At 34.0% G+C, this 27,219-nt stretch overlaps 2 protein-coding genes across 2 annotated transcripts in view; one reads left to right on the top strand and one right to left on the bottom strand.

Moving 5' to 3' along the window:
* LOC129005404 (protein pelota) overlaps positions 1 to 27,219 on the bottom strand; it is a 95,323-nt gene that overhangs the window by 10,788 nt on the left and 57,316 nt on the right. The window lies entirely within an intron of this gene.
* Positions 15,079 to 27,070, top strand: LOC129005411 (uncharacterized). The gene is made up of 4 exons (XM_054434301.1): positions 15,079 to 15,196; positions 20,860 to 20,998; positions 25,458 to 25,656; positions 26,801 to 27,070. Exons 1-4 carry the CDS (start codon positions 15,134 to 15,136, stop codon positions 26,988 to 26,990), a joined length of 591 nt encoding a protein of 196 aa, XP_054290276.1. The 5' UTR covers positions 15,079 to 15,133; the 3' UTR covers positions 26,991 to 27,070.

Here is a 27,219-nt window from a genome sequence, read left to right as displayed (position 1 = left end):
ACAAAATATTGCGCAATAGCAACAATACGCACGAGCACGATAAAATGATATTATATAATTTGAATAAAAATAACATTTTCTTAGGCCTAGCACAAAACTATACATATTTTAGACTGTATTTTATAATATCAAGGAAATTGTACATATGTAGGCCTATGTTTATTTTTTAACGTCTCCAACAAATTTAACACCACGAGCAATGCTCGATCACCTGGTACTAATGAATAAATAATATAATAGGTAGAAAATATATTTTCTGCAAGTTTTAGCCAGGTTAGTTTGGGGTCAACTGTGGAGCCTAATAACTTTACTTCAGGCAGGTTGCCGGGAATGAGATTTCAAGCGAGACCGCAGGTCAAATGTTGGGTTTTGCTTCCATTTAGGAAGATGTTAAATGCTTATTGACAAAATATAATTAGAATCTAAATAAGAAACGGTAAGTAGAATGCAAGTTTATGTGTTAAAGCTCAAAGGTCAAGATCAAGGACTGGAGAGGACCCACTTCTCTTCTATCTAACACTGTGAGTATAGCAAGTAAGTTAACTAAAATGTGCTCTAGTTAGTGCTAATATTTCCCCCCTACCGCAGCAAAACTACAGACTAAGCAAATTTCCATTTACCTGGCTGGATTTCTACTAAAATATTCCCTGAAAATTGTCATATTGATTTCCTATTTAACACTATTCGTGCGGTCGACATGTTTGAACATAAAAGTTGCATTTATTTCAATGTTAAGCAATTGCGGGAATTCCCGTCATCAGCACCCAACGTGTTAAACAAACATTTATTTTAATGAGTACCTAGGATTGCTGCTACAGGGAAGGTATTGAGGTGTGTTTTTTATTGATATGTTGATAGCTTAGTATTAAATAAACAAAATTGCCAAATTTCATTAAAATATATCCATAAACAAGTAAAATACAACAGTTTATTTAATCTCCATCTCCAAGAAAAACATCGGAATTTTAAAGTTTTTTTTAATTATCTCCATAACTGTTAGGCATATAACAATGCTTCAATAAACAAAATTCTTTTTTTAAGCTCTACAAAATGGTCTGGAAAGAAATTGTAAAATTATATGTTTTCAGAGTCAAAAAAAGGAAAAACCAATTTTTAACCAAAAAATTAAATTTTTAACCCCATAAAACCCCCCATAAACCCCCGTTCCCATAGTCCGATAATGCTAGTTCGCGAACTCGTTCGAATAAACGTAGGTTTACATTTTTATAATAAATTTCATCAAAATCGGATCAATTTTGATTGAGTTATCGCGCTAACGGACACATATATACATATGAATTTGATGGAGGGTGTTTTTGGCCTCTAGAGACCTCAAAACGAAAAAGTAAATCGGTCCCGGGTCTAGGTCTTACCATGAGACCTACAGTAATAGCTTAATCCCCATGTGGGAAATTCGCTAAAAACGTAATTTATCTACAGTTGATTGTGGGGAATGCAATCAGATGCTTTGCTTAGATAGGCTAGTGTGAGAGCAGCCGAATGTCCCATTTCAAAAGCATCGACTATCTTAGTGACAAGTTTAAGAACTGCAAAAGTGGTCGTCCCACCCCTCCTAAAATATTTAGGCATATACACATATTCAAGGTAATTTTATTTCTTAGAAAAGATAATACGGTAGATTTGAAATTAAACATGATACTTGTATAGGTTAGTATAGGTATTAGATTAGTAAGTTTACCCGACTCCGATATTATTCATAAAGACAGGGACGGGTGGCGTCGTCCTGTAATCCAGCTACTAGGAGGTCACAAATTGTGGATATTTATAGGCATGCACTGTGGATGCGATACTCTCTGGTGTGGATTAACGACCGCACGAGTGAGTACTACGACTATCCGCAGTACAATCCTGATAATTAGACCAATTTGTTAATATAAAAAGGCAAAAATGTGGTTCGGATTTCACTATAAACTGTAGGTCCCTTAGTTGCCATTAGCTGTATGGGCTATTAATTAACAGCTGTGTCTAAGGAATATGTCACTAACAAGACTACAAGATCGCGCCACTCATCCTACACTCATCTCCATTCATACTTGGCTTAAAATACCTACTTTGTATGGTCGCCATTTCATCGAAAAGTATAAAAGTATAAAGTATTGAGTGTTGCTAAATAGGCAGTTTGTTTCAAAGTGTCCAACAAGCTGTGTCTTCAATATAGTAGAACTCACCCTATGCGCATGGGCGCCCGCAGGGTTTGGAGCAGGGGGGTGCAATATATAGGTCTAACAAACATTCGGGGGTCCGGGAAAATTTCTGAAAATATAGTGTTTTCAAACGTATATTTTTACACTATTTTGTAACACATAGAACTAACCAAAACAAAATAGTATATTGTGCATCAAGTCATCATTTATATGTTAAATTAATAAGCTATTTGAAGCTATTATGTATAATTTATATGGTCAAATCCACAAGCCAAACAATTACAAAGAAAAATAAAACTACAGTTGAATAAAGCCTTGATAACAGCCAAGAATGTTGATGTTTTGTTTTCTGAATAGTTTTGTTGGTGTAAAAGAATAACACATCTGTGAGTCAACTACTTATTTGATTTAAACATAAATTTAAAACATTTCTTAGACATGACCATTATGAACGTACTTTTATAAATTCCTTAAAACCCTAATTGATTACAGAACATTATGGGTATTAAATTGATTTCTTATTTTTTAGCCAGGGGGGTGCAAGTGCACCCCCTTGAATCCCCCTGTGGGTGCCCATGCCTATGCACCTGCCTAGTTGTTGTGAATTAATTGTGATCAGTTCACATTCACACAACCTTAGGCTGAAAACATAGTGGAGCAGCGAAACGGCGAGCAAGGCTAGAGTGTAACTAAGAGTTTTTTACCCCCAAAGGTAGCGGTGCTTCACATGCACATAGTTAGCAGCGACGACAGCGAGACCAGAAGCTAGATTACAGTACTTTTAAATATATGTTTATTTTGATCTATACGGATAATGAGGGTGAAAAGTTTTGATTTTGTAAATAAACCAATTAATGATGAAAATACTAAAATAGGTACAGTATAGCACATGGTGGCTATTCAACTGATTACATATTTAAAAAATACCCCCGCCGCAGCAAACCTGCAGACTAAGCGAATTTCCATTTGACTGATTGGATTTACACTGAAATGTCTACTTAAAAATATAACATTTATATTCCCGATTTAAATAGAATTAGTTTAACAAGTACTTAGGTTTGCTGCATCAGGGAGGGTTAAACTGTTTTTTTTTGTAAAATGTTAATAATTAGTAAGACATAAAAACATTTTCCAAATTTGATCAAAATATATTCATAAACAAGAAAACTACAACAGTTTACTTATTCTCCATAAGAATAACATGGGAATTTTTAATTTACAATTTTTTGGAATTTTCTCCGTAGCCATTAGGCGCATAATAACGCTTCAATATACTAAATTATTTGTTTTTTTAAGCTCTACAAAATGGTTTGGAAAGAAATTGCTAAATTTTATGTTTTTTGGGTCAAAAATGGGAAAACCCTATTTTTACCCCATAAAACCCCCCGTAAACCCCCGTTCCCATGATCCGATCATGCTGGATCGCGAACTCGTTCAAATAAACGTAGGTTTACACGTTTGTACCAAATTTCATCAAAATCGGATCATTTTTGCTCGAGTTATTGTGCTGACGGACACACATATATATATATAAATATATATATGAATTTGAACGGATGGTGTTTTTGGCCTCTAGGGACCTCAAAACGAAAAAAAAAATCGGTCCCGCGTCCAGGTCTTACCATGAGTACTACGGTAATAGCTTATTCCCTATATGGGATATTCGCTAAAAATAAATACTCCAGCACTGCAAACTAAGTGAAATTCAATTTCTCTGATAGGATTTGTAATAAGATATAATCCACACTGGAACTAACGAGTTCTTAGGTTTTCTGCTACAGGAAAAAATGTGTTTTTAGCAAAGAGTAAATAGTTTATTATGAAGTCCAGTAAATAAATTTGCCAAATTTTGTAAAAATTTATCCATAAACAAGCAAACAACAATTTGCTCATTTCTTATAAGAAACCCCTAATCTGGAAATTCAAAATACACAGATTTTGGTATTTTCAAGGTACCAAACACTCCAATATCCAAAATTATTTTTTTAACAAAATTTTTGAGCGGAGCGAGCGAAGTGAGCGAAGCTCTTTGGGATCAACTTCAATGCAAACAATATAACACCATCACTCAATAACGGCTGAACACATTTCAGCCAAACTTAACAAGACTACTTAGACTAATTATGAGATGGTTTGTAAACAAACAAATTTCAATTAGATAATGCTAATGCAATTTAAAACTAACTTAAAATTTCAAATTTTTAACATTAGGCTTATGGGACTAAAGCAGCTATGACAGTTTTTTTGTTTACAAGAAAAATGTAAACAAGAGAATCATAAGGTATTTCTGAACTTTCTATACTTTTCTTTTAAACGTTTTTAAACCATTCCTATGATTTTAATAAACAAGAAAATGCCGTTAAAACATTTTTTTAAGGCGCGGAATTCACTGAAAATCGAGAAAATATACGGAACTACTTTCTCAATGCGCGGAGCATAAACAAGGAGCGGAGGGATACGGACCGGTGACTACTTTCTTGGGAACCTATTTGTGTTGCCAGCTGATTAGAAACAGCCAATGTTAGAAATCAGGATTTAATAAGCGATATATCGAACCGCATCGAAATCGGTATTTAATCCGATAATACCTCTTAGGTTATATTATGTTGAATTACATCGACGGTGCAGTAAGTTATTACACTTATTGATAAAACGCAGATTGAACACTGATCTAATTTAGGCATGTGGGGAAGTAGGTCGGGGTTTATGAGTATTTGTGACTACATAAAGTGTTTTGAAGTAAGGTTAGATTAGGAAGGTAAAGTGTAGGTTATAGGTAGGTGATCGGGTTGTTTATTTGTGTTGCACCATATAATTTTTATCTTTTGGAATGGAATAGTTGGTTAAGGTTAAACGGGGAAACGATTTCAAAAATGCTTGCATATGGTCTTAACTTAACAAACCATCTACAGTATTCTAGCTTTGACTTTATATAAAGTCAATGATTCTAGCAAATTATTACATACTGACCAAAAGAAAAGAGAACATTTGGATTTGGACCTTTGACCATAGCAAAACTAACATATAATTTATGGAATGTGAAAAGTTGTACATCATTATATACTATTCTGTAATATTAATAATTGTTCGGCAAATCCTCGTTTTAATGGCTCGGCTGAAAATGGAATCTGCATTTTGTGAAACAGTAATTTGGTAACAATTCAGTCATTTCAAATGTTGATAAAAGTAGCCTATCCTATATAAATACTGTTATTTGATTGCCAAGCCACGGACTATACATACGTCCAGTTACAACCGTAAGTAAACCTGGGCTTATAGAAGTACACTTTTAACCACGGTATGGGTAATTGTCTAGGCCTGTCCAGAAGTAGGCTACTAATTTCTTATTATATTATCTACATTGTATATTTAAGGCATGTCTTCCCTACTTATTATATTATTCTGTTTTCACTTAAATCAGCTGAATGCGATGTTTACTTATTACTTATGTTTATGCCTACATTTCAGCCATCTTATTTTATTGTTCAATAAGTAAGTCTTTTTGTAGTTTTTACGTTTTTACCCATTGAAATACATGACTGATAATTCAGTTTATTTTAGTCTTTTAAAGGCCCTACATTTTTCTTAGGCCTATGTTTTATCTTTGACTATCAATACAACTAGACATTCCATCCCCATGTTGAATTTGTAGCCAGCATTTTCATCAAAATCTACTGTATTCAATGGCCAATGGTATTATTAAGGCCAGTATTAAAATGCCGTCGCTAAATCGTCCTAATAATGACAGAAGACCTACATTCCAGTTACATTACAATCATATCCTCCATCAAGAATACTTGGTATTAACAATCATAAATTATTTCCAGCAAAGAAAGCTGAGTTTATCCGATGTTTATGCTGCACAGTTGAATTTAAATGTCACATTTCCTCTCCTGTTGTTATACAATACTCGTTTTTTAATAGGTACTGTTTTTTTATACTTAAATACTTTAACCAATTGTAAGGGTGAAAAATGAAGTCCAATGTTTTTGTTGTAGGCTACAGTTGAATTTGAATGTTAAATTTCATTTCTCTTTTTTATACTTTAATTCCCTTTTTGGATGTTAATATCAGATTCCAACTACTGTAATATTTTCCTGGTCAAAACTACCATAATGCACTTCTCGAAGAGGTAAATTTGAATTATAATAATTTTAATCTTTAAAACCAGCATTAGTAAATAAATCTATTTACCTTTTTACAAATATCAAATCACGTTTGTTCCGCTCAACTGGCATTCACCTCTCTGAAAGCAACCCTAGTATATTTGTGAGGAGGGGGGGCAAAATGGGAGAATCCAATTTTATCTCACAAAACCCCGTTCCCATTTCCCGATCATGCTGGTTAGCAAACTCATTATTCAAGTTTTAATCAGACCTACACAATCCTAACCGATTTGGTCAAAATCAGACCACAATTTGTTCAAATTATCAAGTTAACTAACTCATGTATCTATGGGTTGTTTTTTTAGAAGGATACAACTTTAAAATTATTTAAAACCAATTATGGAGTGCTTTTAATCAAATTTGGAAAATTATTGTATTTTATCCTATGTTATTAACATTTTTACCAATTTCACAATTTTATCAAAAACATTTTCTCCAATACCAGTAGCAGCAAACCTAAGTACTCGTTAAATCTAATGTTATTTAAATGTATATAAATAAAATTACACTTTTGTATGTACATTGCGTAGAATCGTTAAGTTTTGGGTTATTTTTACGTTTTATAGCCTAAGAAAGCCTGAATGAGTCTTATCCAATTCCTTTCTGCCTGTCTCTGACACCAAAAGTCATATTTATGCAGCCTACTCCAAGAAAACTAGAGTACCAAACAAGATTCAAATCATTTTACTTAATTTAATTTATTCACTTAATATGGTGAGAATGTGTTTAGCTATTGTACGTGGTCTAACTCATTTGGAAAAAAATAACAGACCTGTGTTGTTTGTTTGCTCTGTCAGCAACATGTTTCAGCACAATGATGTTTACACCATAGATATCTTGAGTTCTTTAACTGTTTTATTACTTTAATAATTAATTGTTTAGAGCTGAAAATTACTTAGGTTTGTTGTACTATTGGGACATGTAGCCTATATTGAGTTTGGCTTATACCATAGACAAAAAGAATGAAATATAGACTGTCAGCCGTGCTGCGGTTACCATGGTTACCATAGGTTCCGGCGCACACCGCTGTAGTTTACGTAGCGCGTACGCTGTAACTACCGTGGCGATCCCAGCGGTGTGCGCCAGAACCTATGGTAACCGCAGCACAGCTGACGGTCTATATTTAATTCTTTTTGTCTATGCTTATACACAGTAGATGTGCAATATTAGAGTGCAATATTAGAATAAGTGGACAATTTAAAAATCTATCCATATTAAGTATTTATACACCAACAGAAGAAGCTGACGATGAGGATAAAGATAATTTCTATGAAATATTAGAAGAAGAAATAAATAAACTACCATGCTACGATATGAAATTAGTCTTAGGAGATGCTAATGCAAAGGTAGGGAGAGAGGAGATGTGGACAGAAGTAGCCGGAAAGGAGAGTCTTCATGAAACCACAAATGAGAATGGGCCTAGGCTCCTAACGTTGGCTAGTTCAACGAGCATGAAAATTAGCAGCACAATATTCCCTAGAAAACAAATTCACAAAGCGACTTGGTCATCTCCAGATGGAAGAACTACGAATCAAATCGACCATGTGCTAATAGACAACAGACATGCTAGTAGCATTATGAATGTGCGAACAGTACGAGGAGCAGAATTTGGAACCGACCATTACTTAGTACTTGTTAATCTAAGAAAAAGAATAGCGTTAAAAAGGAAGAAAACATCAAAAAAGGAAATCTTAGACACAGAGAAATTGAAGTTACCACAAGTACAAAAGGAATTCAGGATTAAGCTAGAAAATAGGTTTGAAGTATTGGCCGGTGAAATCGCAGAACCACCTATAACAGAACCAAATCTTGTCCAAAAACAATGGAAGAGAATTCAAGGAGAGGTTAACAATACACTTAAAGAAGTGTGTGGTAAGAAAAAGAAGACTAAGAAAAATCCATGGCGGACGAGTGTCAAACTTTGGTAAACAGAAGAAGAGAAATCAAGATCAAATGGATTGCAAGCAGGAGAGCTGACAATGAAGAAGAGAAAAGGAAATCAGAGCAGCTTAGAGTAGAATACTGTGAAATTAACAGAAATACAAAACAAATGCTTAGAGCATGTAAAAGAAACTTTCTGAAGCAAAAACTTACCAAAGCAGAAAACGACAGAACCACGAACAACGCCAGGGATTTTTATAGAACAATTAGATTTTTCAAAAGTGGTTTCTCTGCAAGAACCTATGGAGTTAAAAATAAAAGTGGAAATGTAGTAGTAGATAAAGAATCAGGCATTAATGTATGGAAAGACTATTTTGAAGAACTTCTAAACTGTGATGGACCGACAATTAGAGACATAGAAGAAAATCTAAGCTACTACAACGTTGAACCAAATGTTTTACCACCCTCAGAACAGGAAGTAGAAGAAGCAATTAGGTTACTCAAATGCAATAAAGCCCCTGGAGAGGACGGAATCACAACGTAAGCAATTAGAAGTGGTGGAAAAGTCCTAATCAAAGAAATTCATAGCCTTTTAACAAATGTATGGAATAATGAAATAATACCAGAGGAGTGGGCAGAAGCGATAATAATCCCATTACATAAGAAAGGTGACAAACAGTCTTGCTCAAACTACAGAGGTATCTCACTTCTAAACACAGTATATAAAATATTCTCGATAATTCTATTAATAGAATTATTAATATTATTATGATATTAGTATTAATATTAATTAATTAGTATAGATATTAATATTAATATTAATATGAGAATAATTATTATTCTCATTAATTAATGAGACTAAATCCGTACACAGAATCAATAATTGAGGATCAACAAGCCGGCTTTATGAAAGGTAGATCGACAGTAGACCAAATATTTTTGCTTAAACAGGGAATCTCAAAATATTATGAATATAATAAGGGTTTTTATGGGATATTTATTGACTTCAAGAAAGCTTACGACAGCATTGATCGAAGGACCTTATATATGAAAATGGAAAAACATGGCATACCTAAAAAGTTAATAAAATTGACAAGATTATGTGTTGACGAATCAAAAGCGAAAGTAAAGGTAGATGGAGAAATGTCGAAGAGCTTTAGTATAATACAGGTGTGAGACAAGGGGACGGGTTCTCCCCCACTCTTTTCAACATAGCGATTGAAGAAGCTCTACAAAAAGTAAAAAAATCTAAAGAGAGGCCTAAAATTGGGTGTAGACTTAAATGTCATGGCCTTTGCAGATGATGTGGTGATATTGGCTGAAAAGTCGGAGGATTTGTGTTTTCTAGCCGACAAGTTTATTCAAAAATGTAAAAAAGTGGGTTTGGAACTAAATGAGGAAAAAACAAAATAATAAAGTTTGGACGACATCCCATCAATAGAGTCACCAATTTCAATATAGCCAACTATTTAATTGAGCCAGTAGAAAGCTTTAAATACTTAGGAGTTACTGTAAATAGTTTAACATAGAAGATACAGAAATATTAAGTAAGTTAGCAAATGCCAATAAATGTTTAGGTGCATGTATGAAGCTCCTGTCATCAAAACTCCTATCATCTGATACAAAAATAAGAATATATAAAACCATTATTCAACCAGTGCTATTGTATGGAAGCGAGACCTGGGTCCTATCCAAGAAAAATGAAGGACGCTTGATTGTTTTTTGAAAACAAGGTCCTAAGAAAAATATTCGGCCCAGTAAACGATGAAGGAGAATGGCGGATTAGAAAAAACAGAGAGCTACGAGCGTTATACCAGGACCCTGATATAATAGCTTGAATAAAGGCAAAAAGATTAGGTTGGCTAGGTCATGTATTGCGAAGGGAAGAAGGAACAAGACTGAAGGAAGTATGTTCAGCTGTACCAACTGGAAAGCGTCCACTAGGTAGACCAAAAATGAGATGGTATGACCAAGTTGAGAGAGATGTGAGTCAGTGTGGAGGGAAAGTGGAGATGGCAGCGGACAGAGAAGCATGGAAGAGGCTGATCTACGAGGCGAAGAATCGACTGCGATTTGTAGCGCCCCAGCAGTAAGTAATTAAGTTATACAGTAGACTCCCTCTTAACCGACCCTAATGGGACCGGACCTAGGTCCGATAATTCAAAAGGTCGGATAAAACGGACAATCCCTAAAATCATAACATAATGAAGTGCTATTCATTTGGAATTATATGATCATTATTTTGAAATAATAATTGCATTATTTATCAAATAAACTACTCTTATCTCCTTTTTCCTATTGATAGAAAAGTCACAAATAAACACAAAACACGGTTAAGTCAAATAGGCCTGTTTTCAATGGAATATATTATAATACTAGGCAAGAGTCAATAAAATTCCCATTTTAATAACTTTAATACTGTAATTTATTAGTTGATGCTTTACAAATCCATCGTAATACGGTACAGAACCTTTTGTCAAAATTAAAGATACAAGCAACCATTTTGTTTCAAGACAGGACGTTTATTTATAGCCTCTCACTGGAGGCTCGAGGCACAAAAACTATCTTGACCTTGGAGTTGTTAACCCCACTTCCCTGCCCTCCCTACAAGTTGCGTTGTTTGTTTACTCCAGCGATAAGATAATCAGTTCTCAAAATCGTAACACACTTTATGATGTTATAAATTTGCCGCACAGATAACAAACAGATCAGATGGGCTTGAGCTACGAACGATGATGACAAACTGACAATAGGCTGTGCTATATTTTTTGTGATCAACACAAAATAACTTATTCTTAGTCATATCCTGTGGAGATAAGCGTATGGTTCGGTTCTTATCGCCCAGCGTGGGAGCGGAAATGCCTAGAAAGCGGCGGTTAAAACGAGCTGCTCTCAAAGCAAGGTCGGTTAAAACAACCCGTATTATTTTACGATCGAAGGCGGATAATCCGATTATCGGTTAATACGAGGTCGGTTAAGAGGGGGTCTACTGTATACAGTTAATAGTAATAGTGCAGGACTACAAACATAGAAGGGCAAACCCATGATTGAAAAGTGATTCCAGCCCCCCTCCTCCCGCAGCCGGGTGTGACGTTGCCGCGGGCTCTGTCCCATACAGCAGTTCGGTATCTCATATCTGTGTTTGCACTCACTCTGTCGTGAATTTTGTTCTTATAATCCAGATATTAATGACTATATTTGTTTTTTATAACGTATCTATATATTTAATATGCTAGGCATATTTTCGTCATAATTGTTTAGGAGCGGTGGTGCTACCGATCACCATGTCCAAGGTGTCATTAGAAAGGTCTTAGCATGTAGTTTTGCCATAAAACAAAAAAATCTTTGGAATTCCATCAGGGCTCTGCCCCAGTAGCCTTCAAAGTTCCCATGTTATTCTTATGAAGAAAATGTTTGTTTACATTTAAACAGATGAATACTTTGAAATTGACACTAATATTTGAAACAGCTGGTTGTACTAAAATTGGAGCCATTTATTAGATTAGTTGAAAAGATTAATGTTTCACTGTTTTAAACCCGTTTTTTATTTGCACAAAATCAAAACATAACCAAAAAAACATTCAACTTAATGGTTTAACTTAATGGTCGACTATAAGACGTCCAAGAGGAGGAGGCCGACGAACTTTAACTTGTCTAGGTGCGAACGAAATACAAATAATACTATTGTCTTTGATAGCCGAATACAGCAAGCCCCCTTCCATGTTGGGTTTATGTGTGCTCTCCAACAGCCGCCTGAAGATTCCAGATTCAATTTAGGACTGTTGGATAATCGCTGTATAAGCTGTTGATTTTGAAACAGAAGAGAGGAGATATTAGATAAGTTGCAAATGCGTTGGGAGCAGAATGTTTTATGTTAACTTTTTAAAGGTAAACGTTCGGATATATACCTAACCTCAGAAAGAGACTGGAACAAGATCGGGAGATGGGCCATTATGAAAAGCAGTTTGTCACAGGACATTGAAAATTTAAAGGTGAATTTGTGGAGAATTCACCTGGTGGAAGAGGAATTATGTAGATGTGGAGAAATAAAAACCACGAGTCACGTATTTATAAATTGTTCTCTTCAGAAGACAAATAGGAGAGTACAGAAATAAGTGTTGGATAAGAGAGGTATAGAGGTGAGAAAATAAAACATTAAGAGTGACAAGGAAACAATTGATATGTTTAGAAAAGTAGCTAGGGAAATAGGAAAAACCATGTATACATACAGGTTTTAAATTTAAAATACCCCCGCCGCACCAAACCTGCAGACTAAGCGAATTTCCGTTTACCTGGCTGGATTATACTAAAATATTCCTTGAAAAATGTCAGATTTATTTCCTATTTAAATAACATTAATTTTAATGAGTACCTAGGTTTGCTGCTAGAGAGAAGGTATTGAGGGGTGTTTTTTTATTGAAATGTTGATAGCTTAGTATGAAATAAACAAAATTGCCATATTTGATCAAAATATATCCATAAACAAGCAAACTACAACAGTTTATTTATTCTCCATAAGAATGACACGTGAATATTAAATTTAAAGTTTTTTATATTATCTCCGTAACCATTAGGCATACAACAACGCTTCAATATACAATATTATTTCTTTTTTTAAGCTCTACAAAATGGTCTGGAAAGAAATTGTGAAATGTAATGTTTTTAGAGTCAAAAATGGGAAAAACTTATATTTATCCCATTAAACCCCCCATAAACCCCTGTTCCCATAGTCCGATCATGCTGGTTAGCGTATTCGTTTAAATAAACGTAGGTTTACACGTTTGTACCAAATTTTATCAAAATCGGATAATTTTTGCTCGAGTTATCGCGCTAACGGACACACATCCTACTAATATTATAAATGAGAAAGTTTAGATGTATGGATGTATGGATGTATGGATGTATGTTTGTGACAAGTGAACGCGAAAAATACTGGTCGGATTGGGCTGAAATTTGGCATGATGATAGCTCACATTCCCGATTAACATATAGGCATATTCTTATTTCAAAAATCCGTTCGGGCTCCGCCCCAGAGGCTCTGGAGTTTCCCATGTTAACCTGATGAGAAATGGAATTAATTAATCTTAACAGCTGTTTCAATTAAACAAGTTGGTTCTGTTCTATGATGTTCAATAGCATTAAAGTTACAATGATTACCAACAGGGTGCAGCACTATTATTTCTTTTACATTTATGATAACAGCTAATTTGAAACCAAAAGGTGAGTGAGCGTAGCGAACGAACTTCAACCTGGAGGCGAGTTAGCGTAGCGAACGAGCTAACCTGAAGGCAAGTGAGCGCAGCGAACGAGCTCCAACCTAAAGGTGAGTGAGCGTAGCGAACAAACTTCAACCAGGACGTGATTGAGCCATGCGAACGAGATAATCTTGAAAATTAAGAAGTTAAACGGGGCAAAGCCCGCGGGATACAGCTAGTATAATATATATATATATGAATTTGAACGGAGGGTGTTTTTGGCCTATGGGGACTTCAAAACGAAAAAGTAAATCGGTCCCGAGTCTAGGTCTTACCATGAGTCCTACGGTAATAGCTTATTCCCTATATGGGAAATTCGCTAAAAAGAAATAAACAAAAACTAAGAAAGAAAAGGAATGAAAACTTGCCCATGAAGGGGCGAGGAAAGGTTAGAGCGAATCTCAATGATCCCTATCGCTCAGGGTGGTATGGGGAAGGGAGTCGTGCTGTTAGGCTTTTGGACACATAATGTGTCTGGACGAGGATTGAAAGTGGCTGAATCCTAAAAAGAAAGAAGATTTTCACGTGGAATTGGCCTGGCAAATAAGTCCCAGACTTAAGCCAGGGGTGGTGGTGGGAACGAGGAGATTGCTACAAACAATAATTACTGACTTGGTTGAAATGAAATATTTACCTGAGTATTTCCATAATCTTTGAGTCAAAATTTGACTCAAGGAACACTAAAACAGTTATAATTTCTGATGACTTTCAAAGATTTAATCTTTGAAAGTCATCAGAAATTATAACTGTTATTCGTTTTAAAATAACGCCTGTAATACTTAGCAATTGCTCGAATTCGAGCAACAGGTACACTAGTTTATTAACTTATTTTATACAGAAATTAATAATGGCAATACTGTCAAATAGGTGATATTCATAGAACTAGTTGAATAGTTAAAAAATAACTAGCTAACCTGGCGCATGGAATCATGCGTTATCTAGACGCAGGACTTTTTATTGATTTTTTATTTGGTGTTTTCGGGTATTACTACAACACAAAACAGTGTGCTTTTATTAGGCATGCAATACATGTAGGCTTGAAATTAAGTTGTCAACACTTAAAAGATACTACGACTACGATCAGCTGATGCAGCGTTTCCAATTTCGTTTAAATGCTTGGATTTAACCTAAGCTAAAAATGTGTTTTATAGTCTTTAAATTACTAATTATTTATATGCTTCATAGTAACCATGGGAAAAGTATAATGTGTAACGTGAGTGTCTTTGCTGCACTAGAGAAACGTTAACTCTCATCTGCAGCAAAGTGCCACTTCGCTCACTACTAACACAAATAACTATTTAGTATAAAGTTAATCTGCGCAATGTGTTTAAACAAATGTTGATGTTACATTGAATTAATAAAATACTAGAGGTTTCTATAAACATTAAAATTAAAATCAGTTTGTTTAAAAACAGTTAGCTTGTTTGCTATACAAAAATATTTTATTACAACCCCACTCAAGGCCTTCAATTGACTATGTCAATGTTGATGACTTACAGTAATTATCTGAGTTACACAACTAACTGTGGACAAGAAACGGCAAAAACAACGGTTGGTGATTCAGCCCAATGGAGCATTATGATCAGAGTCAAGGTTCTGTCTAACCAAGCATGGAGTCTGGGATATATAACATTTGTCCTAGACCATTGTCTCAGAGCTTCTGATCATGTGGCAACTTGGAATAGTGTGTACAATGCTGTTAGCGGCTACCGGTACCTCAGCTATCAAGGTAATCTCACACTGGATAAGTCTAAATATTAAATTTATGTATCATACATAATTCATTCAATCATTGGTGTCTGTTTAACTAATACATTTAGAAAATTAATATGAGTACAACTAGGGATGGACAAGATTGGATTTTTAGTTCGAGACGAGACGAGACGAGATTTTTTATTTCTCATAAAATTTTGAGACGAGATCGAGACGAGATTTCTCTTCTCATACACAACGGGAAATGCACGTTCAAAATTTTTACCTGATTTTGTAACATTGTTAGATGACTGTTTAAATACTAAAATAATGATAATAGGCAAGAATATTTACAATCTTTCATTAAATAACATCAGCATAACATTTTTTTATTAATCACGCCTAACTTATTAAAAATGCCTACGATTAGGAAACATGGTGATATCAGTTAGGATAGAGTTCAACTTATCCTAAAATAAAATAAATCATAAAATAAAAGCAATATAAATTTTTATAAAATAGTTACTTGTTTTGACTTTTTTTTATAGTAATAAAACATTCCTCACACTGCTTACACTTAACAAAACTTCTCAAATGTTATTAAAGTAATATTATTAAAATAATGAAAGTAATATTTACATTAAAAGAATTAAAGCAATATTTACATTAAAAGAATTAATTAAATAAGAACGCCTTCGAAAAGGAAACGCAACTACAACACGCTCCTGTATTGCGTGTATTGCATTGACTTTCTGCAGGCGTTTTTAATTTTTTTTTTATTTTTTTTTTTTTTTTATTCTCGTCTCGATAAAAATCTCGGCCAAAAAGTAATCTCGTCTCGTGTAACGAGATTGAAAATTTCCCGAAAATTTCCCGAAATTTCGAGACTTGACCATCCCTAGTACAAACGTATAAGTTATAGCAAAAACTATCTTACTATATATAATACTAGTTGTTTCCAGTTGATAATATTAACTACATTTCAATGTCATTTTAATAATATAAATACCATTTTACCTTGTCACTACATAATAATCAAAAGTGAATACTCAATACCGCCTCGCAGAACAGTTAACATTAACATCTTACTTTTGAAATGTTAAGGGGGAACCCTACCTAAAAAATTGGAAATTCCAAAAATTTGTTGTTTTGTTTTATTACATATTCTTATTCTTTACAAATTTCTGGTTAAAATGATATATAATAAACACACGACTAAAGTATATTTGGAAACCATTTAAATTTGACTTTAAAAGTAAACTTTGCAGTCAGTTTTGCATGCAAATAATTGCAAAGCCTCTGTGGAATACCGATTTATTATTTTTCTTTTTATAAATTCTAATAAATTATATGTAAGTATAATGCCTTTTCTATCATATAGCACTAATCTCATAGTAATACTGTACTTTGTTGTGTCTGCAGTTCTAGCTTGTAATAAAAATAAAACACATGGTTTTGTCTGCAGTATTTCTGTCAGCTGTTTGGTTTTAGCGAATTTCCCTATAGGGAATAAGCTATTACCGTAGTACTCATGGTAAGACCTGGACTCGGGACCCATTTACTTTTTTGTTTTGAGGTCCCTAAAGGTCAAAAACACCATCCGTTCAAATTCATATATATGGTATATATATTTATATATATATATATATATATGTCCCTTAGCGCGATAACTCGAGCAAAAATCATCCGATTTTGATGAAATTTGGTACAAACGTATAAACCTACATTTAATCGAACGAGTTCGCGAACGAGCATGATCGGAATATGGAAACAGGGGTTTATGGGGGGTTTTACGGGGTAAAAATTGGTTTTTCCCATTTTTGACCCTAAAAACTTAAAATTTAGCATTTTCTTTTGTTGATAACTTTACTTATAAGTGGTGGGGCAGGGAAGTATCCCTAATTTTAAAGGTAAATTAAAAGACAACCAAAAATGTTAGAGCCAAACTTTTTATTGAGATTAAAAGGTTATATCTGGGAATTTATTTTAATATAACTTTACTTGGTTTTAAACAGCATATCCTGCAAGTTGTGTCCCTAATCTTAAATGCATTACTGTATTCTGGTTCTGGAGTTCATTATAACTTTGTGAAGCATTTGTTGTCGTGGAAAGAGGCAACATTCAAGGTGAATTGCATCCTTCAAGGCATCTAGGGTCTTCCCCCTTGAACTACCCTAGGCTTAGCATCACTCCAATAGAGCACATTCTGCTTATTTACCCGCTCCAGGAATATGGAAGTGTGCCTCGTCACTAAACAAAATCCGAGCAGCATGAGGTAGTCCCGCAATTAAGTTTTCACATGCCTGCATTTGTTGTTGCCAGTCCCTTTGTGTGAGATCATGAGCAACTACCCTCTTGTATAGATGGAGGTGTAAGTCCTCATGGAGAATACGAGGCACAGTACGATTAGACAACGCCAGCGCGGATGCATGCTTACAAGGAGAACTTTGAGGAGACTGCAAAATCGATCTTCTGACAAGGTCAATGTTTTCAGGACTCCGGACCGTTTTTTGAGCTCCAAATATCCTTCGCAATACACCACCACATACACAAAAGTAATTCACCCACACCAAATTGTAACAGCTTTGCGACAGGCTACCCGATAACCCGACAGCCAATGGTAGCTACACAGCAACAATAGACAGATTTTTGAAAAAATACATCTCGAGTGCAAAAGCACATTGGTCACTCGAACAAGCCATACCTACTACTGATAGTGATATTTTTAGAAATTCCCAAAACAAAAGCTTCATTTGAGCCTAACCCCATTCTTCCAGCACACCCCCACTACTCACAGTACCATCTTAAAAGTAGGGATATTTCCCTGCCCCACCCTGTATAAAGTAACACAATTTTCATCAAACTAATTTAATATTTTACTGTAATTTCATAATACCCCCGCTGCAGCAAACCTGCCGACTTAGCGAATTTCCATCTGCCTGGATCGATTTTCAATTAATCTATTTATTAAATTAACATTTATGTTTAACGAGTACCTAGGTAGCTGCTACAGGGAAACTAATAAAGTGTGTTTTTTATTAAAATATCAATAGCTTAGTATGAAATAAATAAATCTGCCAAGTTTGATTAAAATATATCCATAAACAAGCCAACTACAACATATTATAATATTCTCCATAAGAATAACATGGGAATTTTAAATTAAACATTTTTTTAATTTTCACCGTAACCAATCACCGTACAAAAACACTTTGGTATACTAAATTATTTGTTTTTTTAAGCTCTTTAAAAAGGTCTGAAGAAAAATGGATAAATTTTGTGTTTTAAGGGTAAAAAATGAGAAAAACCCATTTTTACCCCATAAAACCCCCCGTAAAACCCCGTTCCCATGGTCCGATCATGCTGGTTCGCGAACTCATTCAAGTTTATCCCGCCTTACACCTTCAAACCAAATTTTATCAAAATCGGACAAAAATTACTCAAGTTATCGTGCGGATGGAAATTTGAACGAATGGTGTTTTTGGCCTCTGGGGACATCAAAATGAAAAAGTAAATCGGTCCCGGGCTTAGGTCTTACCATGAGACCTACGGTAATAGCTACTTCCCTATAGGGAAATTCGTTAAAACTATATTCATCACAATTCAAGACAAAACAGAATCAAAACATAAATAAACAACAAAAACAATACAATTAAAGAACATATGTTATTTAACATATGAACATTACCAACATCTTTCCAAACTATTATGTAGAGCTTAAAAAAACAAATAAACCGGAAACCATTGATTTCCATGACTCACAAACTTTGTTCAAAAATTATAATATAACATGCACACACAAAAATAATACTGCCTGGACAAGTTATTTCACAGAGAATACTGAAATGTGTATTAAAGATAACAATTTAGTAATAAATTTAACAAAAATATGGTATTCAAAATAAGGTAGGAAAAGGGAAAACCCAGCCTCCTCCGTCCCCATAGTTATCTGCCACTTCTCTCTCCACTTCCTTTTTTCCCTCCTATATACTTTTTATTATTTATGTTTTATTCAGTTTACAGTGTTTACAAAATTTAGCTTAACTTATAAAAGACTTAACTTAAGTCAACTCAAAACGTTATAACAATATTTGTATAGCAATTTGAGTTGTAATAATAAAGTTGTAAAATTTTAATGTTTTTTGTCAAAACATTCTTTACTTGTTGTTTTGTAGCATTGAAGATGCGTCATTTCTTCAAACTAATCCTTAAAACTACCTAATACAATTTCTGTCAACAAATACAATAATGTTAAAAACATCATCATTTCTGTTGGCAAATGTTTAATTTAGTTATTTTAAAACTCATCTCAGTATAATGCTCTCTCAACTAGGTGTTAATTTAATTTTCTCTTAAATTTTTAAAACTCTTGATTTGTGTCTATTATGGGAGAAATTTTGTTTAAAAATTTAGATCCTATATAATTGGGCTTTTTCTCAAAAATTTTTAATCAGAGACTTTGCAACCTTATTTTTAAATTGTTTCTTGTATTATAATGGTGGATCAACTGACCAGTCTCAAATTGCTCTTGATTTTGTTTTGAGTAATTAAGTAATATACACTGTCGAGTAATATACACTAACAATATCCTACAAATATTAAATTAAATTATAAGATAACATAGGAACAGATTATATTGAACTAATACAAACTCAAAACAAAACTCATAAACGAATAGAACTGTAATAAATTTAATTGTCGTACATTTGTGAAAAATATGCTACAATAGTCGGGGTTACGGCCGACTAGAGCATTGCAAAGTCCCCTCACATCCATCCATCTTTGGGAATTTCCATGACTCTCTAAGAACTTTTGCCTATTTCCATGACTTTCAATGACCAGAATTTTATTCCATGACTATCCCTGACTTTCCAGAATGTGGACACCCTGCCACTAGTCTGACGCTCTTCGATCCGATCCGATCAGCCCAGTCTCCGATGCCTTCCGTCGAAATTACTTTGCAAAGCATTAAATGGACTGTAACCCACTAGTTTGACGCTCTCCGCTCCGATCAGTTCCAGTCCGACACCTTCCGACAACATTGGTCTCTCGGGCATTTTTGTCGGATGTTGGATCCGATTTTTCTTCAGTCTGCGTGCACAAGACCTAGATTAGTCACTGTCTAGCTTAGTGTGTGACATGAGTGTAGACGAACTATTGATTGAAGCAGTTTGAATGTTTTCTTTATTTATACAGTAGGTGATAAAAGCAGCCTGAAAATATTCTGATACTTTAAGTGATGCAAGTTCTATGGATTTGAGTGGTGATTGGGTTCTTAAATTGTGGACTAGACTATTATAGAAAAAGTATATGCGAATTAAGAAGCATTGGATCCTGGACAAATAATTACTTTTACTACTCCAGCAGCCAAAGTTAAAAAAATTACAAATTAAATAATTCAGGTCTTTTTAAAAGACCTGAAACATCTAATTTCTCTTCGGTTACTGACGGATCCCGTCAGACCAATGGGTTATTGCCTTAAAGAGTACAGAAGAAGTCGGAGACCGACGGAAAGGAGAGAGAAGGACTAGTGGGTTTCCTGATTTACTAGTGGGTTTCTTACAATGCTTATTAGGCTATATCACTCTAATTTTAAGTAGGTAATTTATAGCGTAGTGTTTTATGTGTTTCCCAACAAATGTTTTCAACACATAAAGAAAGTGAAACACTGTATGTTATATCTAATTGTTTGTCTTACAGGTGTTTGGGGACTATGAGGAGTATTCTGACTACAAGCATGGGGAGGGAGGGTCAGACCATTGGCAAGGCCTCGAGTCCGACCACGTTGGGAAGGGGCGAGGAGAAAACTACCATCACGGTCACTTCTTAGACAACTCTGGCAAGTAAACTTACAGAATGTACCTCTAGAGTCGAGACATCAACACTCAAATCTAACGGAATGAGGAATGATAAGTAAAATACCCCTGCCACAGCAAACCTGCAGACTAAGCGAATTTCAATTTGTTATACTAAAATATTTCCATAAACAAGACATATTTATTTCCCTAGTAAAAACCATTAAATTTAAGGAGTTATTAGGTTTGCTGCTATGGGGAAGGTAACAAGTGTTTTTTCAACCAAATGTTAATAGTGTTTGGTGAAATAAATATATTTGATCAACATATATCTATAAAACTAGCAAAATACAACAGTTTCCTTAATTTTTATAAACATAACTAGCAACCTGTGTCACTTCGTGACTTTAAAATCTGTGATATATTTGATACGTAGTTGATAAGGATGTAAATGTTTATGTCTCATTACATCCCTATTAATTGCATTGCGAGCCCTATTATTTTCATTGTGTGCGCGATCTCTTCGAGACATCTTTGAAAAATTACAAATACTAATGAAATATATTATGAAAACACAAAATCTAATGTAAGTAATTTTCTTCATTCCATTTTAAACAACTAACATTACAATATTTTACTTGAATTCCCTAAAACATACTATGAAGACACAAAATCCTCTCACATCACAATATCTAACGCAAGTAATTTTCTTCTTTACATTTTATACAAATAACATTACAATATTTTACTTGAATTTACTGAAATATTACCAACTTCTGATAACCCCATTTTTGTATGGATGTAAACAAATGTAAACTTGAAAAAGTTCAGATGATTGACAACAGTATTCAGCACAAACTATGAAATTTTATAAGCCTATAGGACAAAGGGCTTTCATGGGATATCATCCAAACACGCAAAAGGCACATCTAGAGAATAAAAGCTTTAAATTGATAGGTACCTAATATGTCCGTAAAAATAAATATTTAGGAGTCGATTTGCTGCATACAAAAATCCAACAAATTTTTTTCCTCCATAACTACTAGAGACTGTACCAAAAACATGTTTAATACATTTAATTATTTGATTTTCAAGCACTTCAAAATGGTTTAGAGAGAAGTTTGAAACCCAATTTTTAACCCATAAAACCACCTATGAAAAAACATATGCTAAATATTAGTTTTTGATTTTTTAAGATACTAGGTTATTTGGAATGACGAAATTTGGTACAAACATGTAAACCTACGTTTATTTGAACGAGTGCGAACCAGCATTATTGGACTATGGGAACGGGGGTTTATGGGGGGTTTTATGGGGTAAAAATTGATTTTACCCATTTTTGACCCTAAAAACACAAAATATCATAATTTCTCTCCAAAACCATTTTGTAGAGCTTAGAAAAAGAAATAATTTTGTATATTGAAGCGTTCTTGTATACCCAACGGTTACAGAGATAAGTTAAAAGATTATAAATTAAAAATTCACATGTTATTCTTACAGAGAATAAATAAAACTAGTGCACCTGTTGCTCGAATTCATGCAATTGCAAAGTAATACAGGCGTTATTTCAAAACGAATAACAGTCATAATTTCCGACGTCTTAAAAGAGTCAGCTCAAAGATAATGTAATCAATCACTCCACTACAGTTATCGAAACTAAAAACGAACTCACTCTGAAAACTTACGCTCTTGTGTGTATCATGTGTTTACTATGAAAAGCTGAAATTAATACAAATTATTCGTCTGTTTAAGTAAACAAAATCTTTTCTCCAAAAGAAATACTTGGGATTTTGATGGTCTGTGGGGGCAAAGCCCGAGGACTTTTATTACAGGAATTGGTGAAAGGGGGCAGCTACACAAAAAATACTTAATTTTGAAGCATCCTATGTAAGAATCCATCCATTATTAACGGAGGAGTAGTGTTTCGTAGAAATCACCTTCACGTGTTATATATAAGGATGTTGTAGTTTGCTTGTTTCTGGATATATTTTAACTTTTAACCAAATTTGGACATTTTGTTAATTTAATACTAAGCTATCAACATTGCAATAATAAAAAAAACACACCTCAATATGTTCCCTGTAGCAGCAAACCTAAGTACTCACTAAAATTCATGTTATAATATATGCCAATATACAGGGTGAGTTTTAAATGAGTTCCCCCCCTACTTTTTTCTACATTTCTTAAGATATCAACTCCGGACCACGTCAGATCGTTGTAGAGTAGTAAGTACTACATTTTGACTGGGTATAAATTTTTGGCCGCCATCTTGGATCCGCCATATTGGATACAAAATTTTTTTTCAAATGTAAAGGTAGGGTTGTGACCTATCGTTTTAAACTAGATTTTTATGCTGAATACGATGCTGCAATTCGTTTTTAAAAATCTTGATCCATTCTAAAGTTATGAGAACTTTTTATAACATTATTTTTAGCCCATTATAACATTGTGCATTTAGAAACTAAGAACATAATCGCAAAATAGTGCTAGATAAAGAGTTATGTATATTATGTGGTGTATACTTATCTTTATCTAGCACTATTTTGCGATTATGTTCTTATTTTCTAAATGCACAATGTTAAAATGGGCTAAAAATAATGTTATAAAAAGTTCTCATAACTTTAGAATGGATCAAGATTTATAAAACAAATTGCAGCATCGTATTCAGCATAAAAATCTAGTTTAAAACGATGGGTCACAACCCTACCTTTACATTTGAAAAAAAAAACTTTGTATCCAATATGGCGGATCCAAGATGGCGGCCAAAAATTTATACCCAGTCAAAATGAAGTACTTACTACTCTACAATGATCTGACGTGGTCCGGAGTTGATATCTTAAGAAATGTAGAAAAAAGTAGGGGGGGAACTCATTTAAAACTCACCCTGTATATAAATCTATCTATATAATTAATACGCTACATGAAACTTTGTCGGTTGAACTCCTCTGCCATTTCTTAACCGATTTTATCCATTGACGTCTCATTGGAAAGAGCGTGTCACGTAGATTTGCAAACTGGCCTTACATTTTTGAAAAAGTCCCTTGGGCTCTGCCCCAGTGGCTTTGAAAGTTCCCATGTTATCCTTATGAAGAACATAATTGTTTACATTTTGATCAGCTGTATAATTAAGCTGAGCGAGCGAAGCTCTTTGGGATAAACTTCAATGCAACAAGTAAAGAAACATTACTCAATAACGGCTGTACGCATTTCAGCCGAACTTAACAAAATGACTTAGACTAATAGTGAGATGGTTTTTAAACAAACAAATTTCAATTAGATAATGCTAATGCAATTTAAAACGAACTTAAAATTTCCAATTTTTAACATTAGGCTTATGGGACTAAAGTAGCCATGACAGTTTTTTTCATATCATAACATATCCTCCATCAAGAATACTTGGTATTAACAATCATAAATTATTTCCAGCAAAGAAAGCTGAGTTTAACCGATTGCAAGGGTTGAAATGAAGACCAATGTTTATGTTGCACAGTTGAATTTAAATGTCAAATTTCCCCTCCTGATGTTATACTTTAATACTCGTAGGAAATAAATCTGACAATTTTTAGGGAATATTTTAGTAGAAATCGAGCCAGGTAAATGGAAATTCGCTTAGTCTGCAGGTTTGCTGCGGTGGAGGTATTTAAATTTATACTTTCAATTTAACTTGATCTCATTAACTCTGTTGTAGACAGTTCTGAGAAGATTTGTTTGAATATCCATCTTAGAATTTTAATCAGAGCATTGTTAAACATTAGTTAAGTGGACTGCGCTCCTAAAAGTATCATGAAGATAAAACAATAAGGATTAAGAATTAAGCCCAACTATTGTTACAGCTTTTTTGCTGAAACGAGTATCAGATTAGATCTGAGTAGATTACCAACAAAAATAAACTTAATATCCTTAACTGCAATGTAATCTTACAATTGTTCACTGTAGGCTTTAAGTTCAGATGAGTGAGGTACTGTTAGAAAGTCATATGAAGACTGATTTTTATCTGACACCCCATTACAGTGTTATGTAACGATGTGTTGAATCCGAATCTGGAATCCACCGAATCCTAAGAAAAGATTCGGATTTGAGATTCGATTAACAAGATTCAAGAATGTTTTTTTAGAATAGAATTATAAGGCGTATACTGTGACATTGCCTGACCATAGAGGTTATTTACGTCGTAATATACAGTACTGTGACATTGACTAACCATAGAGTTTATTGTGGTAGTGGTTATAAGTGTTAAATGGTTCCTATTCCATTCTTGCTTTTTTAAATCACCATACGCCCATTTGTAATTATTTGTTGGACTCGAGATTTGAAGAATCGAGATTCAATTTTTTAGGATTTGGATTCGAATTCTAGATTCGAAATTCCTGGATTCGACCATCACTAGTGTTATGTTAATTTAACATACTAACTGAAAAACTTACAAACTGTAAATCTGCAAATCTACTGATCTTAATTTGATTACCAGCTACGATATACTACAACACCCGGTGTTGGTTTCAGGAGAGGTATTACACGGAGACAGCAAGGCTGGTGGACACATCAAGCACCATGTAACTAAAGGCTACAGAGATTTTCACCACAAGGACGAGGTTGGCCAGCTGACCAGATACATTGACGGTTCAGGTGACTCGGGCGACCATCATGGTACACATAGCCTGCGCAACAGGTGGGGTGGTCACGCCTCAGCTGGGGTACACGGGTAGGTACCTGAGATGGAGTAGCCATTCTTTGTACCTTGCCCTCTTTTGAGTGGGTTTTAAAGCTGTCCTTCGTTTATAACAAATCTTCATTTGGTTGATTTGTGAAATAATTGAACATTTGTAATCATTTTCGGATGTCTTATTAGTTGACATATTGGTTTAAAATTTTATTGTTGCTGATGTTTACAATAAAACACTATTTTCAGAGACCACTGCTGATTAATTGAGGAAAGTAGATATCAATGCTCATCATAATAGCCTAATTCGCATTATAAATCTTGTATCCCAACAATAAAGCAACTCACAAGTTTTTTAATAAAACATTTTTTTATAATTTGTAACTTTTGACTTGCACAATTCAATAGTTTGCTATAATTCTGTTTATCAATTATTGTATAATATTAAAACAGGTCTGTTTACGTTTCAATATTGTATAGTGTCAATATTGGACTCTGTCCTTTGAATTATACAAGTTTTAAGGTGAGGATGAAATAGGTTTTATTGAATAACACAAATCTAAAAACTGGCGATAAACTAATTGGGTAATCAAGAAGGTATTCATATAAGTCGTAGGTGAAGCCAAACTATGGATAATCGCTTCGTAATATTTTTTTAAACCATCACTATTTTCTTTACAGGGCTAAAATTTGCACTAACCACCACCATTTTAGCATGCATTCACTACTTTTTAAGTTTATCAACAGAAGATTGAAGATAGTACCTGCAGAGTACAATTCCATCCCGTACACAAGCTGTTCTACCTGTCCCAGAGTGGGGAAAAATTCCAGCATAAACATACCTAGATTTTGATGTTGGCAGAGGGGACAATTCCAAACTGTAAATTTCTGGCTCTTATTAATTCATATACCTATAATATTATCGTTTAGTTCACTGGGACCTATTCCTATTCTCCCTATAAATCAATTATATTCCATTATAAGCCAAGTTTACGAGCAGGAATTGTACCCCCCACCCTATGTGTGATGACAAAATGACATATAAATTATTAGTGGGGGGTACAATTCCGGCAAACCAAGTTTGTTTAGATTCTAAGAACAGTTATTAAGAATATTCTCAAATATTATAAGGTATAAGGTCAACACAGAATGATTGAAGAAGTACACAATTTCATACTTTTTTCAGGGATAATCATAAATCAGAGTTTAAAGGTGAAAAATCAGCTGCAGAGAAAAAGGAATCAAAAGAAAAGAAAGAAGACTATAAATGGAAAATTGGTGACTTTCTTTATACCAAGAAGCCAACTTCTTATGAAAAGAAGTTTTATTCTCATGTACCCTTACAATATGTTCCTTATCCTCATTACTTTTACTAAAGGAATGAGTGTGCTTGAATTTTTATAGTAATAAAACCAACAACAATTTTCTAATAATAATAAAGAAAATCTACAAATTACTACACTGTCCTTTTTTAAATTCCTATGTTCAAAATTATCATCAATAGATAGATGAGTTATACACATCGGTCTTGTCTCTTTATTTAGGTTAGTCAGGGTTTTAATGTAGGCCTATATCCCAAAATGTCAAGCAAATATCCAGAATCAG

This window comes from Macrosteles quadrilineatus, unplaced genomic scaffold (genome assembly GCF_028750875.1).
Source record: "Macrosteles quadrilineatus isolate MER2022 unplaced genomic scaffold, UCM_ALF_1.0 Scaffold_1__1_contigs__length_201487025, whole genome shotgun sequence".
Classification (NCBI taxonomy): domain Eukaryota; kingdom Metazoa; phylum Arthropoda; class Insecta; order Hemiptera; family Cicadellidae; genus Macrosteles; species Macrosteles quadrilineatus.
The sequence above is the reverse complement of the archived record's forward strand: the minus strand, read 5'-3'. Positions and strand labels throughout refer to the sequence as shown.